General features: G+C 32.2%; 2 protein-coding genes across 8 annotated transcripts in view; one reads left to right on the top strand and one right to left on the bottom strand.

Moving 5' to 3' along the window:
• Positions 1-18428, top strand: part of Dnai2 (dynein, axonemal, intermediate chain 2) — a 53021-nt gene extending 34593 nt beyond the window's left edge. For all 4 annotated transcript variants that reach the window (XM_071894040.1, XM_071894041.1, XM_040727191.2 and 1 more), the window contains 6 exons: positions 5193-5336; positions 12102-12255; positions 16365-16693; positions 17640-17786; positions 17883-18197; positions 18265-18428. In XM_071894040.1, the coding sequence (XP_071750141.1) occupies positions 5193-5336; positions 12102-12255; positions 16365-16693; positions 17640-17786; positions 17883-18197; positions 18265-18339 (1164 nt within the window). In that variant the 3' untranslated portion in view covers positions 18340-18428. The remainder of the gene's footprint in view (positions 1-5192; positions 5337-12101; positions 12256-16364; positions 16694-17639; positions 17787-17882; positions 18198-18264) is intronic.
• LOC121131805 (uncharacterized) lies at positions 5424-8826 on the bottom strand. Of its 4 annotated transcripts, none has more exons than XM_040727193.2 (2): positions 8566-8826; positions 5424-6627 (listed from the first exon to the last, which is right to left on the bottom strand). In XM_040727193.2, exon 2 carries the CDS (start codon positions 6619-6621, stop codon positions 5701-5703), a length of 921 nt encoding a protein of 306 aa, XP_040583127.1. In that variant the 5' UTR covers positions 6622-6627; positions 8566-8826; the 3' UTR covers positions 5424-5700. The 4 variants fall into 4 exon arrangements, with proteins under 4 accessions (XP_040583127.1, XP_040583128.1, XP_071750144.1 ...); XM_040727194.2 differs by having other exon boundaries at positions 8562-8806; XM_071894043.1 differs by having other exon boundaries at positions 8211-8741.
• Positions 18429-18813: the final 385 nt, after the last annotated feature.

Raw genomic sequence — 18813 nt, 5'->3', positions numbered from 1 at the left:
ATATGTAGCACTTAAAAGTAAAAATGATCTTGAATAAAAAAAAATGCTATTCTTACAAGATACAAATTCAAACCAGATGGGGTCAACTTCTTTACATGTACTGCGTGCGTCAGTTAACCGTGGAAAAAAAATTAGCCAAGCCGAATGCCTTTTCGATGCAGCGGGGGTGGTGATAGAAAATATCTTTATTAATGATGCAATTGATTACACAGGAGAAGAATTAGGGGGAGGGGAATTTATCTTTGAGCGCAGAATCCAAAAATGATCTCAGTTTTTCTCTTAGTCTTCTGAATTCTGAAATATCTGGGATTATAATTCGTGACTATTATCGTTCATAGTCATTTTTACCCTTAAAATCTATTTGTTGGATAAACACTGAGTTATTCCACTTTTTCGAAGCCCAAAATTGAATTTTCTTCTCATATCTCCTCCGAAAATTAAGTAACTTGTTCTTCTTTTGAGTGTTATGTTTATATAGGTAGATGTCTTATCCTATACTCAGCCCCATCTGTTTATGTTTATTTAACTAGATATTTATATTTTAACGCCTGATTTCATTAAATTAAAAAGTTATCATTCAAATTATAAATTAATAAATATATAACATACAGTTGGTAATAACAATTTTAAATGATAATTAAAAAAAATATAACATAAAAATACACTTCCTTATCGTATGACATCATACTTTTGATTGAATGTTTTTTCCTTATATAGATGATGTCATAACGTTTCTTTCATATTACATATTTTGTATATCAGTCATTGTGCGTAGGAAACAAAATTTCACCTGTCCAATAGTGACTATATCAGTGTATATAATTTTATGAAATTTTGCCACTTGATTGATAAAATTCTAAAGTTTACCGAATTCTGCCCATAGTTGATCGGAGATATCCGACAGTTGACGAAAATTAATCCTTTTTAAAACAAACATTTTCAAACGTGATTTTGGAATGTATTAGAGCTATTTAAAATTATATTTTTCTGAGAAATAGTTGTAGATAACAAAACAATTTATTCACATCCATAGACAAAAGCATTTTCGATCTATCGTAGCCAATAAACTGAATATGTTATTAAAAATCAAATTTTCGACAAGTCCTATAATTTCTATGTTAACTGAAAGAATTGTATAAAATTTTGACAGTTTATAGACAAAACCCTATAGATTTCCAGATCAAACCTGAAATTTACTGGAGATGTCTAAAAGTTAAAGAAAATTAACCCTTTTTTTTAATAGGAATTTTTGAATGTATTATAGATATTTAAACTTATTTTTATACAAAGCGGAAATAAAAATGTATTCGTAGCTTTATACAAAAATCTTTATTCTATATGTTGTAGCATTCTAAATTTGTGAGTACAAAACAACAAATTACAAGCGCTATAATGTTTAAGTTAGCTTAAATAATTTCATAAACTTTTCCTATTTGATAGACAAAAGCCTCAAGTATATCAAATCATACCCATAGTGTACTGGAGATATCCAAAAGTTGACGAAAATTAACCTCTAAAATCAGTTAGTTAAGTTTTTCCGTACGTGAGCACCACCTAATGGTTATGATTATAAATAGGGCCATATCTCGATAAGCGATTGGCCGATTTTCAAATTATTTTTTTGGAAGTGTAAGTTTAACTGCATACTAATAAAATATTTTTTCACATAATCCTACCATGGGTATGTTGCATTTGTTGAAATATAAACTATGTAAAGGATTCACGTAATCTGGACCAAAAAGTATAAAATATAAATACCCTTCGTAGATGATTAGGTTTATATAATTTTGTTTAAAATAACTTTTTATAGCATGATTATGATTTAGATACCATGAACTATGGTTTTAATTAAATTTTATGTTTCTGGTTTATTCTAAAGAAAAATACATAAGCCCGTTCAAAATTTTGCCTTCTATTAAATTACATTAAATGAATCTTAGCCAAAACTTGTGATAATAATGAAGTGCACAAGACGTGATGGAAATAGGGCATATACAATTTTAGACGAATCAGAACTAGAGACAAGAAAAAACATTCTTGATTGATATACATGACGCTTAATGAAACCTTTGGACGCGTGTAGGTATGAATTTTAAATATTATTACTGAAGAGAGGGAAGAGTTGGAACTGCGTTGAAAAACTTTTAATTCATAGTAATTTGGATGGATCTTTCGTACGAAGTATTCGGATATATGGATCCACATCCACCCATACTTCCTGTCCCTATGAATTCCTAATTTTCCATTTGGATATCCAATGGTTCTTTTAATCTTCTCTTCAACTTCCTGTTGAATAGATCTCGTCTCTTTGTGCCTTAATTGGTAGATTTAATCTCATTTAATGGAAGAATCCTTCATTGTGCAGATTTCCTTTACATCAAGGTCTATGATAGTGACTTCAGACCTCGCGAATCATTGCTTCTATGCTCAATAATACATAAATTCATCCAGATCTTTTACGGAATCATAGTATACTTTTACATAAAAGAACTATGGAGTTCCATAAAATGAAAGAATAATCGACTGACAGATCCAGTGAGGAACAGACAGAGTTCTCAGCCTCCATCCAATACCCTTCATTAATATTGATTCATTTACCCTTAAGTCAACTCTGTTTGTCTCCTACTCTAAGAAAACTATTTCATTGATAAGTATCCTAGATTTATATAAGTTATAATGTAAAAATAGCTAATGCCAATCACATTGATATCAATTCAATTCATCAGGTGGAGTTTGATGTGATAATTATATAACTTGAAGACTTAAAGACTCACACCTGATAACTGATGTATTTATTACTTGTGAGTCTCTTTTGTGATTGGAAAAGAAGTACGAGATTATTTTAGACCAGTGGTTCTTAACCTGGGTTCGATCGAACCTCAGGGATACGGTGAGACACTCTCATGGGCTCGACAAGCCCCCTGCATCCACTGACGCGACTAGACTATCAACCAAGGCTACCTGCTTTCAGTGCAAATGTGCCGTTGTATCACAGAGGGGGATATCAGCATTAAAGAGCAAGGGGGGTGGACCCGCTGTGAGAATCAAAAAAGTTTCTTCTCCGTATTAGATTACAAATATTTAGTTGCTAAGTAAAAATGTTCTACAAAAAACAAATACAGACCATTCGTGTTGTTTGTTAAGTTACACTCCAGTTATCCATAATTTGTTGCTCGGGATCAGGCCACATTGCTAATCTTTGATATCTGCAATGCAGGGAACATGGTGCACTCAGTAGTAATTTTTTGGCTGCAATGATTGTACGTAATTTGTTATTTTCTTTTAATCTTTCAATCTCTTCTTACGAGCTATGTCGAGCAAAAATAAAAAGTGATCTTACGAATACGCACAATAAAGGAATGAGATATGAGTCAGCGTCCTCAATGTAGATTTGCACTGCCTAGTTGAGCAGTTCTAGTCTAACACCAGTAAACTGAAGAAACACATCCTATAGCTGCATGGAGATGAGAAATAGAAGAACTCAACACTTATTGAATTCAAGGTGACGAGAGCCAGATAGGCTAGATAGGCTACTCTGCTTGTTCTCAGCTTTGTACCCATCGACAAAGCAATCCTCACAGTATCGTACGAAGTTGCTTACCTCATTGCAAAGTAGGGCAAACCACACACACTTGATGAAACACTTGTAAACCAGCTGCGTTGAAGATTGCTATATTATACTGAAAAAACTACTGAAGAAAAATTATCACTAATTCCTCTTTCAAATGTCACTATCTGCTGAAAGAATATAAGACATGAGCATTGAGCAATGCTATCTTGCTCAAGTAGTTGCAGATCTGATTTCAAGGCCCAGCAAAATTCATCCTCCAAGTCGATGATACGACTGAAATTTCTCATATAAGCCAGCTTATTGTATTTGTGTGCTGTATGAAAGAAGCCGGGATAAAGGAATTTTTTTATTTTGTAAGCTTCTTACAAAATACAACCAAGGCAGTCGATGTGAAGAAACTCGTGGATGACTTCTTCAGAGACAATAATCTTACATGATTTCTGCAGTTTGTTCGGACGGAGCTCTCGACATAAAAACAAAAAAAGAATGAGATTCTGTTGTGAAAACGATGTAAGAGTAGCATTTGTCTAGGTTAATCCTCAAATTTCTGAACTTGAGTCTGAAAGGCAACTGCAAAAGACACATTGATTTGCAGCAAAGATTCATTGAGTTATGTTTTTTTGTTAAACTCATGTTTTGTTGGTTTTGTTCTTTGAACACAATGGTTTTTTGTTGCAACTGATACATGGTTCATTTTGTGCACTGATAAACATATAACTATGTTCTGAAGAAATAATATATTTTTTTCCAATCATGAAGGGTTTTGGAAGCTTGCAGGATTCAGTACCTCCAATAAGTTTAAAACCCAATTTTCCAGACTCTTAAAGATAATGTACCTCTCTTTTCTCGGTATTTTTGTCTCCAAAAGATATTATATTCTGCTATTGCATTTAAATCTTGTATCTTGTGTACTTATATTATTCAACGAAAAAAATATAATAGAAAATACAATGAGGAACAAAGAAATTTCTCATTCTCCACCCACAACTCCTTCTTTGAAACTCTTGTATTCAATCCTCCTAAAGTCAACCCCACTTCTACTTAAGTAAACTCACTCTTTCCTTAATAAGAGTCCTTTAGTATACTTAATGCCTGTAACACACGAATCGTTACTGAATAGTCTCTTTTAACATGTTTTCACTTTTGAAGTCAAAGGATGAAAATATTTGAACCTATTTTTGGAAGGGGAATATAAGAATTTGATTTAATTATTGATCAGCATGGCATTGTTTTTGGTATAATGTCGTTTTACAGGACTTTGGTGAAAACATAGTGTACGACTGATGTTTGAATTCCACAACGCTTTTTAATAAACTATGTAATTAATTAGATTTCTTTTCAAAGGGACAGATTTAGACAGTTCCTTGATATCCGGCTTGAATAGGTTCTATAACGTGCACGTGAACCACGGCCAAACTAAGAATATATTTTGCTGAAATTTTTATGTCGATTTTTAAGGCTCGGAGATGGTACTTGTCTTAGAATTTTACATTCTTTATTTTTTGTTTTTTATATGAAGTAGAAGTTTAAAATTAATTTTATTCCCGAGCAATGCTGGGCGAACCTACTCTAGTTTAAACTAATTTTTAATTTTTCTATTCACAATGTATGCATAAAAAAGGTTGGAGTCTGGGATACAAGAAAGGGAGGTAATCCGGAAGGCCTAATTTCTTTGGAACATAGCCATACGGATCCTGTGACAAAAACACTTTGGCTCAATTCAAAGAGTGCAATGGAGTTTTTTACATCGTCAACAGATGGTAATGTAAGTTAATTCATGCATTTAGTCTAATTAGACATAAGCAGTGTACTTATTTAAATTAGCTTAGTAAATAATAGGATTACTTGGATATATTATTTATATTTTATTTGCATGGTTTTTTATTTTTTATTATTTTTTTTTTTAATATACATTAAATGATAGCAATATCAAAAATCATATTTGTAGATTATAATCCTTAACAATTTGGCAATGTCAAAATAATTAACAGAGAACGACAGCCGATTTATAATTATATATGTATCATTGTGTGGAATAGATATATTAGTAATAAAGTACATAGGTATCTGTTTATGTAAATTTTAAACAAGAGGCAAGGAAGATATAACTGAAATGAAATCAAAGGGATTTAAGAAAGTGATGATGGAGTGGAAGAAGTGAGCATGAGTTCTTCGGCATCCTCACGTATCACTTTCTGAAATGAATTTAGGGTTTCACAATAGGATAAGGAGTGATCATGTGCAAAAAGGTCAATGCAGGCCGTAACAACGTCATAAGGAGTCTTCCCTCCCTCATTCACAATATCTAACCTAAGTATTCGATTATTTTGCTCATTTCTTAGAGACAATAGTTCATTTAGTGTAGAAACACAAGCATCCCCTTTCCGTGCAAGTTTGTGGAGGATCGTATGACCCAGAGAGTCAGTTGTATTAGGGTCTTGATTGTGGTAGAGAAACATTGCTGCTAGGTATGATGCAATAGATGTTTTGTTAGATAGAGCTGCGAGCTCAAATGCGTTGAAATTTTGTTTGTTCCTCACAAAGAGTAAGGAGGGTGAATGATCACTGTATATGGAAATAAAGGCTAGAATTTGAGCAGACAGTAAATTAGCTTCAATTTTTTTATCAAGACAAAGTTCCATGAGAACTGTATCCCCATCTGCCGAGGCAAGGTTGCTAAATATCTGAGGTTCAGTCCTTGATAGTTTTAGACAATAATTATATACATTCTGATAGACGGAGGAGCCTCCAATGGAGTGTATTAGTTCCTCTTTAAGTGTTTCATGTAGTTTAAGATTCCTTTGAAGATACTGTGACTTGATATACTCCTCACGAAATAATTTCTTTAGTCCACAGCTTGCGTTTTGGCACTGACACTTCAAAACTTTCCCAGGATAGTCCTTTACAATCCTACTGAATGTGCATTGATCCTGAGCACTGCTTTCGGGCTCAAATCCTGAATATATGAGAGATGACTTATTCCCTATGGAACATTTGGGCACAAAGACCTTGGGCTCGCTCTCCTTAATACAACCACTTCCGCCAGACATGATTCACTAAAAGAAAAAGAATGGATTATTATATGTTTGTCAAGGTGAAACTCAATAATGAATGATAGAAATTTTACATAATGTGATATGTGCACAAATTCAAACTTGTATAGAAGGGAGGAAAATCTAGAACCAAAGAAATGCAAGTGTTTGTTCTACGCAAATGGATATATGTATGTGGAAGGGGAGGAAAAGTTAGAGAAAGGAGGAAAAACAGTTTCTCATTCAATATCTTTCTCATCCTTATTATATTGTACTTTAGAAACATAGTACTGCAGTCATCTACGGAAGGTTTTTTTTCCTGCCTTCAACTCTTCTTCTTCTTTCTTTGACACCCCTTGCCTTAAAAAGGAGGGTAAAAGAGAAGAAGAAGTTCTCTCGAAAGGAAAGAAAGAACTTTGTTATATCGAGAAGAGAGAGAAATTACATATTCTTTTAATGTTTATACCAACATCAATTTTCGAAATTGTAAATTCAGCAAAAATGCAAGTGCATTACATATATGGTCCGTCAACACAAAACAAGATAGAATGTGATTTGTTTTATTCTTATACGAATTATAGTCCATTTCTATCAAATAAATTGTTCTTAATAGCCTTTTAGTGAATCCCCAAATATCACTTACAATAGGCAAAATGAATCCTCGCAATAAAATAATGAGAAATTGATTGATTCAATTTGAAAGGGGTCGTATCAGATCTAATATTAGGCTCTTAAATCAAATAAAATTTTAAACTATAGTTTTAAATAGAATTGTTGTACCTTAACTTGTCCAAAAAATTGAATAATAGGCCATTTATTGACCTAAAAATGTCTGTGAAATATTAAGTTGTATTTATATACATGATATAATAACGCATGCTGCCTTGCTTATATGAAAATCCTTCCACTCCTGAAGGACAGAGTCTTATTTTACTTCTTTCTAGTGATATGTCACAAGCAAAACTCGTAAATTGGTACTTGAGTTTTATGAAGAAAAAAAAGACAACCAAAAACTCGACTCGTGAGTCTAAAATGCGAGTATTTACTCCTAACTCATCAAAAATTATGTTTCTCCGCTAATTCTTTTTTGAAAATATTAAAGTATATGAATCCTCAAACCCTATGTATTTTGTTATTCAGATTCAAAAAGTTTCGCATCCAAAACAGGAAGGCAGCTACTTTATTCCTGCCGGTTAAGAATGTGAATCTTATAATTAATCATTAGAGAAGGGAAAAACATTTTTTTTAATGACACATTTCCAATAATCCTCCTGTATAAAATATGATTTTTTGACTGACAAATTGGTTGGCGTTCAAAAAGATGTAAGTAGTGTCAGGGGCGTTCTGAGCGGGTGGGCTGGAGGGACTGGAGTACCCCTAAATCAATGAATTCTTGTCTTTATGATCAGTAAGGCAAAAATCGTTAGTTTATTACCCATGAGAGTAATGAGTATTGAAACGAGTAACGAGTATTCCAGGGAATAATTATTATTTCGTAATTCCTCGAGTGTTTTTTTTATAAACTTGCAAATACTTGAGCATTAAAATTCAGGTTCACGGCACATGACTACTTTTTTCTAACGAATCACTCCTTATATTTGCCTTACGTGTAGCTATTACTCCGAGGCTTCACATTATGCTATAATTCCACCAATGCATATGAGGTTTAAAAAAATGTATTTTTCTCCTATGGTTGTTCATGACAGTTTAAATGTTCAGGTAGTATATATGTTATCATTTCTTTGAAAGCAACAGTACATATGACATGAGAGTGTGTAGACAGGTGATACTAGGAGCGTTCGGAAGAGGCTGGTAGTTCATTAGACCAAATTATGCAGCAGAGTAAAAAAAAAAAGATATTTTTTGAGATGTTTAATAAAAGATTCAAAAAACCAGGGCCAAAAAAAATAAATATATATAATCCTGAATACGCTCCATGGATACTTAGTTATACATACTCACTGAATGATACATGTAGATCGACCTAGGTATTAGGTATATGATTAAGCGATGAAAGGCATAAGTTAGGTTACTTTAATATTTGATAAATGATCTTCATTCCTTGGGGGTACTTTACTACAATACTATATCTCTAAGAATGGGAGTACTACACAAATAAACGGCGTTTATAATACTACACAAATTAAAGTGTTTTTTTTGTAGATCCTCCTGTTGTATTTTATCTATATCAGTGTGTTGTACTAATGTAGTAATATATATTACAAAAAGCAGAATCGAGAGAGAGAGAGGATAAGAGCCTTGCAATTGTCTGCCTTTTTTTAAAGTAGTTATCCTCCTTTCTATCCTTACATATCTCCTCTGTATATATAAATATATATTAGGTAACTATTAGTGTTGGACTCGGTCCAAAACCGAAGTTTTTTTTAACTAATACAATTTCAGCAAACATATATAAATTTAAACTATTAAGTCTTACTGATTATGAGGAGGCCCCTCGACTTCAGAGGGCACCAGAAACGCAAATATATATTTATATTAAACAGAAAAGGGAAATATATATTTGATGGATCAACATAAAAATAATCAAAAAAGGAAAAAATAACAATTTAGTTTTTTTACATCATTACACAGCCTAATATTTCATAGACATATATGAGTCAATTATTGTATTCAAATTTATAGAATAAGATAAAATACCCAAGAATTTTAATTATAGTTTAAAAACCTTTGTTTGATTTAAAATAATTATATGAGCCCGATATAGCCTTTCAAATAAAATCTATCAATTACACATTCTTTTACTATGACAATCAATTTAGGCTACTTAAAAATACAGTTTGCAGCACTCACAATGAGTTAATAAGAATAATTTGTTGAAAGAAATGGGCGATAATTTATCGATTATTATAAATGTAACCTACTCAATTTTGAGAAAGTTCATTCCAGCTTGTTTTTGTTGTGACGGGGCACATATGTAGATAAATTTAAAACATATAATAAATAGGACTTTATATTAGGTTTGCCATCGAGTGAGTGTAGTTGAAGTCCATCACATCATATTAAAATAAAAAAAGGGATTAGCTGTACATACCGGGTGGCCCATTGAAATTTGAACACTTACTAATTCAATAATGAATTAAGGTTCAGAGATTGAAATCAGTTCATATGTCGATATATTAAAGCATAAACAATTATTTACAAACAAAAGTAAACTTGATACCTCTAGCTACGTAGAAGTCGAGAAAAGGACACTTGAAAGGGATTGACGAACTTCCATTCGTGCACTTTAAGTAATTGGGTGTCTCAAAGACCACCGTCTTCGCCGTCAGCAAGTCCAAAACATTGGAGAGGAAGAAGGACTCTGTCAAAAAGGCTAAACTGGATCCGGAGGAGTTAAAGAAACAGATCAGGTCAATCCCCTCAAGTCCATGAGGGCTAGTGATGTCCTATAAGCAAAACTCGTAAATTTTTACTCGAGTTTTATGAAATAAATAAAAAAAAGACTCGTAGGCATAAAAAGCCGAGTCTTACTCGAAACTCTTCAAATCGTCGTAACCCGTCAAAACCTCAGAACTCGCCAAAACTTGGGATTTTTTGTTTTTTAACTTTTGGAGCCTATTATAACTTGTAAATCTTCCTAGACTGGATTCCTTCTCCGTTAGATTTAGAACTTATGTTTTCACAGAGGCAACACTATGTTGACTTTTGTGAAATGTGTACTTCTAATCCCAGTTCCTTTTAAAAGTAATGTTTGTTGGAATGTTTTATGGTTAGCAGTGGTACTCAACATTGCTTGGAATTACGCAGATTATGAAGCACTCAATCATAAGTCCTTTTCAGACCAACAAACATAGGACAAAATTGTCCGTATTAATATAGATCAATGAATATTTTTTAAATGCATGAGGGAGGGATCTCTTTTGAGCATAAATTCTAATGTTAAAGTCTGATTTTCACTCTACTAGCAACAAATTCGTTTGGTGAATTCCTTGAAATTAAAGTTTAAATATAAGGTATTAACTTTGAAACTATCATTATCTTTTTTGTTTTAATAGTAATTATGTCTTGAAATGAATTTATTGTTTAAAATTTTAAGAACTTTAATGATGAGGGAAGTAATGGTAAAGTATGTGACTCTGACAGCCCGGTTGACCTTTTTGAACCTCCAGTTGAACCACAAAATTAGGAAATTGTCAACCTTGCATATTTACTACCAGTTATACAAATTTTTAATTCAAACTATGGAAATCATTCCTTTCCAACTACCATACTTTACCCAGTTAGAAATAGGCAAGGGATAAAAATAACATTGCTTGGAGATCTCAGAAGGATTCAAATATCGGGATTTACAGTCAATGCAGCAAAAATATAAAAGCTTTTGGTGTGAACAGAACGTCTACTTCAATCAAACGCCACTTGGAAAACCTCCATGAAGTTGCTTTAAATTCTTTTATCAATTATAATACTTCACAACTATCAGTCTATGATTATGTCCAGAAAAAAAAAAGTTGTCTGGGTCTCGAAAGAAATACTAGATCGAAAGGAAGCCGTGATTCCGATGAGGGATATAAAAAAATTATCCACTCTTTCAATAATTCTTTAAAAAATAGGATTTTTTTGAGTGACAAAGTTTTTTAGCGAGCAAAAAGTGTTAGAGTGAGTAAAGAGTATTCAGGTGAGTAACGAGCATTCAAGTGAGTAACGAGAATAGCTTGTAATTCATCGAGTGTTTTTTTTTAGAAGCTCGTAAATGCTCATGCAGCAAAATTCAGCTTACAAGACATCACTAATGAGGACCAATACAAGAGATATTGGTGTTTGACACTAGATCGTCCAGAGAGCTATAAAATAAAATTGTGGAAAGAGTCTTATGAGGGCGGAGAGGCACCTTTTGGCATTAGCAATTTGTGCATCTCCTCCGTTGCAAGACTTTTTTGAATGTGTTTTTTGAAATATTATGCCACTTTTGGGCCCCCTACAGCCCTAATGGCAATCTAGTCGACTACACCTTTTGGGCCCATGTCGAGGGGAAGGCTTACAATGTCTGGCATCCAAACGCCAAGCCCTTCAAAGCCACTGTCAGCTAGCACGGGGACACCGTGACAGAAGACTACATCCGCAGTACGTACCAGGCCTTCCACCTGGAAACCATCATTACCGCTATGGGCGGTTACATTAATGATTAAAAGAGCTCAGATACAAATCTATTTATATGGTATTGAATTTGTGGAAATTCTAGTTAATAAAATTGTTAATTTGATGAACTAGATTTTAATGGACCAATCGGTATTTATATTTTTAAAGCAAAGTTTATCGACGCTTAATAACTCCGACCAATGCAGATTACTCCATCTAGTACACTTATATTGCCAAGCTTTCACTTTACTGGATTTGTTGCCATGTGATTGGAACATTAGTTTTTATCGTTCCCACAAAGCTTTATTCTTCCACGTTTTTATCAATACGTTCTAATTAAATTATCTTCCAAATAATTTGAATAACTATCTTTCTAATATTACTATAATTATTGTAACTAGGTCAAATGGTGGGATATTCGTAAGTTTACAGAGCCTACTGAAGTCCTTGTTCTGGATACGAGTAAAGATCCGGATATACGAAGAGCACATGGGGCTTCCTGTCTTGAATTTGAATCCACGATACCTACTAAATTCATGGTGGGAACTGATAGAGGTACGTATTATGAAAAAATAGATATGTATATATGCCAAAGTTGTTAACAAGTAATGTGTTCGAATCAAGTTTCGAGCCATGGAGTTTTAGAATTTATTAGCGAATGAGAGCAATCCGCTCCGATAATTAAGAAATATATATACACCTCACACTAAAAACTATAATGTTCCTTGATCGCTAATGCGTTTAAATTTTCAAAATAGGGATGCATAATTTATAAGAGAACTAATATCTTGCAGGATAAGAGGATTTTGACAATTTTCAAAACCTTAATTAGATTATATTAACGTACAGAGGTATTTTAAAATATGTACTAAAAAGCTGGAGTTGTTTTTTTCCAGTTGGCAATATAAACAGTCTATTAATTTTGACAAAACTGTTATCAATAATATTTAATTCTTGGTGACAGAACATCAATGTATAAAATAATAACTAGTGATTGTATTATTAAAAGACGGAGAGCAACCATGAGGGTATGCTCAGGAGTTACTTATAAGCATATATGTGAATCCGTTTATTTTTATAGCTGGCTCGTTAATTTGTAATTGGTAGTATAAAGAATGAATTTTATTTTTAACCTATTTAGGAAAGGATGTTCACTACTCAGGAATTAAATAATAATGAAAACTGCTAAGGAAAAGAAAATTCATTCTTTATATTACCAATTACAAATAAATGGGCCGGCTAAAAAACACACCGGATTTGCATCATTGATCAGAATTATCACGTTAATTTTCGGTTTCTTTTATTTTTACTTACCGGAAGGACATGATTTATGAATCACTGTCAATTAGGATTGTGTTAGTCCGCATTTATTCGGTCCAGTCCAGTCTTAGAACCGGTCCTTGAGACTGTCGGTTCTTCGGACTGTCAGTACAAAAGCTGATTAAAAAAGAAGAGATATACCGTAATGACCTCATCAAACACCAAGCTTTATCAGTTTTAGGACTGATATTCAGGAATGAACTGGACTGGACTGAGTCTGAGCTGGATAGGACTGAATTCTTCATTCTTATATACACGACAATACTGTCAATGTTTATTTTTTTGAAGTGGAATGAAGTACCTAGTATATGTATATACATACTTGGAACTTCATTCTACTTAGAAACAAGACTTGAAAATGCCTGCCTTTTTTTAAAGCCCTTCCTATGTTGAATTTTGTGATTAGGGTGGGATTTTGTAATACTGGTTTTATTTTTACAAACCGGTCTTAGGGGCAGGGGGGTACTTATCCCATGCCCCACTCTTGCTTTAGCTCCTGCTCTGGATAGAATTTATCAATCTATACACGAAGACTACATTTTTATAAATAAACGATATAAAAAAATATAAGAAGGATCGACTTATCCGTCATAGAGTTGTAGTTCCTACATTCATCTAGGTTACTGAAAATTAAATTTATACATTTTTCAAGAAAAACAATTATAGAGAAAGAGCGTAATACTTGCTACAGGTTAATTGCCACTAACCAATTATAGATAAATTCACTGACTTTTTTTTTTTTTTTTTTTGACATTGAGAACCTAACTAAGTGTCATTATGTTTTTCTTATAAAATGTTTACTTTTAACCCTTAAAAATCCACTTTTTGTGCAAAGATATATTTTCTAGGTCAACACTCAACAGACATCTCCATTATTATGTTAAAAATGAACATAAAAAAAAATTATTTTAAAGAATAAATTAGAACATATTTATACTAAAAAAGGCCCCCGCACATTTTTCTTTGTTTTAGGCTTCGTCCCCTCTAAAAATGGCTCTCACACAAACAGATTGATTAAAAAATACCAGTTTAAACTATCATAAATCATGATACTGGGATAAATCACTAGCATGATACAAAATTCAGGGGTTGGAACGCCTGCCGGCTAAACCTAACATTTATTTTATTATTTAAGCCAAGGAACACATGAATGGAAATGTTTCTAAACGAAATATGATCATGTCAATTATTTAACTAATTGTAAGAACTATTGAATATTTTAGATGCATGAAAAGTTCAGAAATTAAATATAAATAAGTTAATTATTCTACTAAAAAGATATAAGTTAAACTGAGAAACTCAATTAAAATTGAACTATTTTTTGACGGAAAATCTTTTTAAATTGTAATATAATGTTTATTATTTAGTTTTAGCTGTAATATAAAGTAACTTAAAAATATATATAAATATATGGGCGTTCATTTTACGTAATTTTTTATGATTAAATCCATTTTGTAGGAACTTTATTCAACATAACTTAATAAAAAATTGTATCTTTTGAATGCAGGGATGTTTTTTTTCAATCGTTATTAACCCAAATTTTCGTTTTTATATTTATTTAATTACAAAATTGAAAATATAATTAAGAAATTGGTTTTTTAAAGTTTTGAAGGCCAAATTTACTATCAATGAATATTTTAATGGCTATTTTTGTGTTTTATGGCTTAAATAACAATAATAAATGTGCAATGGACTATAAACTAATGTTGGTCATTGTAGTAGTTTTTCATTTCTTCTACACCATTTATGGCAGGCGCACTTGAGCCTTCCCTAACAGATTATTAGTATTATAGGCCTAATTTTGTGACGTAATGAATATAACAGAAGGATAACACACTACGGGGAGTGCTCCTGGTATTGAGGGGTGGACATCGAGCGAGTGCGAGTAAAACGCGGGAGCGAAACATACGGTACAATTGATTAAAGTTAAGTTTTTAAAGACCATAATATCACGTGATTCTGCTATAGAAATGAGAATATTCTATATTTCAAGTAAGAGTAGAACAGAGTACATAATAAGTAGTCGAAATTTTCAAATTCAGGAATATTTGATTTACTTCTGAAACTCATCAAAAAAAAAAAATCATATTTCTATATTATAGATCTATCAACATTGAGATCTCCTAAATTTCTTCTCTTAAAGAGGCTAATATGATATGTTATACAATGAGTAATCAAAAACAAATGGCTAACACTTTAGTCGTAGAAGTGGATTTCTATTAAATTGATAATTTAAAGTATTATAACGTATATTTGTGATATTAAGTTAAAAAAAAGTATGTATAAATTAGAAGACAGCTGAAATAACGATCATCAATTACAAAAAATATTAATTAGAAATTTTTATGGAAGTTATATATAGAAAATCAAACAAACTAATAATGACAAATGATACGAAATATAATTTATTGATATTAAATATTACAATTGATAAAACAAATTATTAAGGAAAATGTAAATTGTATATATTCAAAATATAATGAGGCATTTTTACTAGGAAATAAATATACTAATTATTAATAGAAATATAATCCGTCTTCATCCTATCATACTTCCAATAGACTAAAAATACTTCTAATTATCTTAAATTAATTTCACATCTACATGTTTGAACCCATGGAGTATACCCAAGGGTTTACCCGAAGGAACGGATATTAGACAAACACCTTGCACACAATTTGAAGCTAAAATCCTCCCTTTGAGACCACTCAGGCAGTTGTTCTTCGTTGTTCGTAAATCCAGATGCAGCTTAACTGCGAAAATCAGGGCTTGTATTTTTGATTACACGAAAATACGGAAACTCTTCGGATAAGTTATCCAAGAGAGAGGTCCAAAGCCAGATAAAGGAAATCAAAGAAAAATACTTCTAACTTGATCATCCATATCAAGAGTGCAAATTCGACTTCTTCCTTGCGAAAGAGATTAAAAGATTGCAACATTGAAGAGATACATTCACGATGAATATTTCAAATATAATTAGTATTTACTTTATTTGAATTTGTACGGAGCACGGTATTATATAGAAATATTACCTATTATTATTTATTACGAAGTATGACGTCTTTGTCGTTAGATTGAAATAGTGAACATTATTTGGTCTAAATTATCCTTATATAACCGTATTTTTCTTTAAATATAAATTGCGTAATTTTGGTATTTCTCGTACTGATTTAAAAAAAAGATTTGAACGATTTTTTTTTGTTCATTTTAGCCAAACAAATTGCTCAAAAATACTAAGTACATTAATTATACTCTCAATCAAGTCATTTTAATGCGTTTTTAACTTTTGGTTTTATTTTAATTGAAATAACAACATTTTGAAGTACCTTCGTATCCATTTCCAGGCTGTGTTTTTTCATGTAACAAAAAGGCCAAAGTCGTTACGGAAAAAATAGTGTCTGTCTACAACGCTCATTTTGGTCCTGTTTACGCTCTCCAAAGAAATCCCTGCTTTCCTAAAAACTTTCTCACAGTTGGAGATTGGTGTGCTCGCATATGGTCCGAGGATATTAAGGAGTCTTCCATTATGTGGACGAGTTCATACACAGAAAACCTTACCGATGGATGTTGGAGTCCTACAAGGCCATCTGTATTTTTTACAACGCGCATGGATGGTTGCTTGGACTCTTGGGATATCCTTTATCAGCAAAGAGCTCCAATTCTTAGTGTTAAAGTAAGTTTAAAAGTATCAAACACAAGCAGGAGTATTCGCACTACTTCAAGCTATTAGGCGTCCACAAACAGGCAAACTTTGCTTTAACCCTCTGTTAGTTAAGATTATTTTTATGAATAATGCAATTAGTGAACTAGATAAAAAGAAACCCCAAGAAATAAAATTTCTTTAATTAAATGATAACTGCATAAATTTTCTATTTAAGTTTGTATGATTTTTGTATCTATTTCATTTATTTTGTATTCGTAAAATTCAGTTAAAATGCAAGATATACTTGTATGAACATAAGACATGGAGAAAAAATAAATCCATATTTTAAACTAATCTGAACAGCATGAGTTTGGAGTTCGACAAGGTATAGTTTGTTATTCTTACAGTAAAAACATTATATTTGTATTTAAAATTTCTATGAAATATTCATTACTTTATCCGAATTATTCGAGTAATTACAAAAATACATTTTTGTGATCATCGTGTTACGCCTGGTCCTTACATTCATAAAAATAAGAATTCAAGAAGAAGTCAAAAGGGAAAACTAAATAACGGCTTTTAAGCAAAACCTTTAATTAAGTTCACTAAACCTTGAAAAAGTATTAATTCCTAAAAAAATACATTATCAAGATGAATATTGAATTTTAATGTTTCAGGATCTTACTGAAAAGTATGGCCAATAAAATGTAGATGAAAAAAATAAAAAGTATTTTTATAAATCTTGGGGTCTATAATATCCCAGTTCCCTAATGGAGGCAATTTGGATTTGCACTCCCTTTTCTTTTCCTTGTTAAAAGGACGTGCTGAGCAAGAGAAGCCCACAGAAAAACTTAACTTTGAAGACAAAAATATGTATGATTTAATTTAATAGACGTCAGATAGTCATTAATTAACTGGTAGAGGGTAAATGCTCATCTTTATTTTGACACTGACTGAGGGTTGTATTGATTTCCAGGTTGCCGATGAGCCTTTGCACTGTCTCCGAGTCCATGAAGGGGGTTGTTTGGTCACTGTGGGCTGTGAAGGAGGGAATGCTGTACTACTAGAGTTATCTGAATGTCTGGCTTCATCTCAAAGGAATGACAAAAGCTCTGTTACATCAGTAAGTCAAAAGTTTCATTTTTTGTTTAAGAAAGATTCGACTATAATTGAGTAAAAACAGTCAAATAGTACCAACATTGGTTCTCTTTTTTTGTAGATGTTTGAGAGAGAGACACGCCGAGAAAAAATTCTAGAAACTCGTAACAAGGAGCTGCGATTAAAAGAGAAAACCAAGGGAATTCTAGGTCTTGGAGGAGGACCCACAAGTACAGTTACTATTGGAACAGGTTCTGGAGGTGCATTTGGAAGTTTGGCAAAACATTCCATTTCAGGAGGCATTGGAGAAGAGGAGTCAGAGAATGAAGAGGAAGAGCCAGACGAGATGAATGTGAACTCTACGGCTGCTAAGCACTTTCCCAAGGATGAAGCTATATTAAAAGCCGAGTTGGATTTTTTTCAAATTCTAAAGGAGGTACGTATATTTCTGGATATAATATGTAGTATGTAAAAAATTGTTTAACTTATCGTCGCTTCGGTAGGAACAAGACAATCGGGTACAAAATAGAAAAATCAAGGCTGACACAACGGATTCCTCTTTGGAAAAAGCTTCATAATACATGCTTTAATACAGATTATTTAATTATTTTTAATCATATATTTAGGGAATTAACAAAACAGACAAATAAAGGGATTGGTTTATGTATCTATGATTGATAATTCTTTTCATTATTTCAAAATATACTACATACTTATTAGCAGGTAATTCATGTGTGTACTCGTATGTTCTAAAGTTTCTCATTTCTCAAGAAGTTGACTTTGTGTGGGATCTCGAGAAAAACATTTTTAAATATCGGGATCCTGTTAGGTAGTAATTAATTCTGTCAAATTAAAGTATTCCTTCTATATTTTAGGAAGAAATAATGCAGAATTTTAAATCGGGAACATGTTTAGATCTTAATATTTGGCAAACCTCAATTTTATGTTTACGCAATTGTGCTTGTCTAATTCAGCCCAAAATACAAAATCCTTTAGATTTCCTCCGAATAGTAACGACGTGCGGCCATTATTGTGTACCTTCATACCGGGCG

This window comes from Lepeophtheirus salmonis, chromosome 1 (genome assembly GCF_016086655.4).
Source record: "Lepeophtheirus salmonis chromosome 1, UVic_Lsal_1.4, whole genome shotgun sequence".
NCBI classification, from domain to species: Eukaryota; Metazoa; Arthropoda; class Copepoda; order Siphonostomatoida; family Caligidae; genus Lepeophtheirus; species Lepeophtheirus salmonis.
The sequence above is the reverse complement of the archived record's forward strand: the minus strand, read 5'-3'. Positions and strand labels throughout refer to the sequence as shown.

What these genes read in the sequence shown, in the direction of transcription:
- LOC121131805 (XM_040727193.2), bottom strand. Translation starts at nt 6,621, where the DNA reads ATGTCTGGCGGAAGTGGTTGTATTAAGGAGAGCGAGCCCAAGGTCTTT.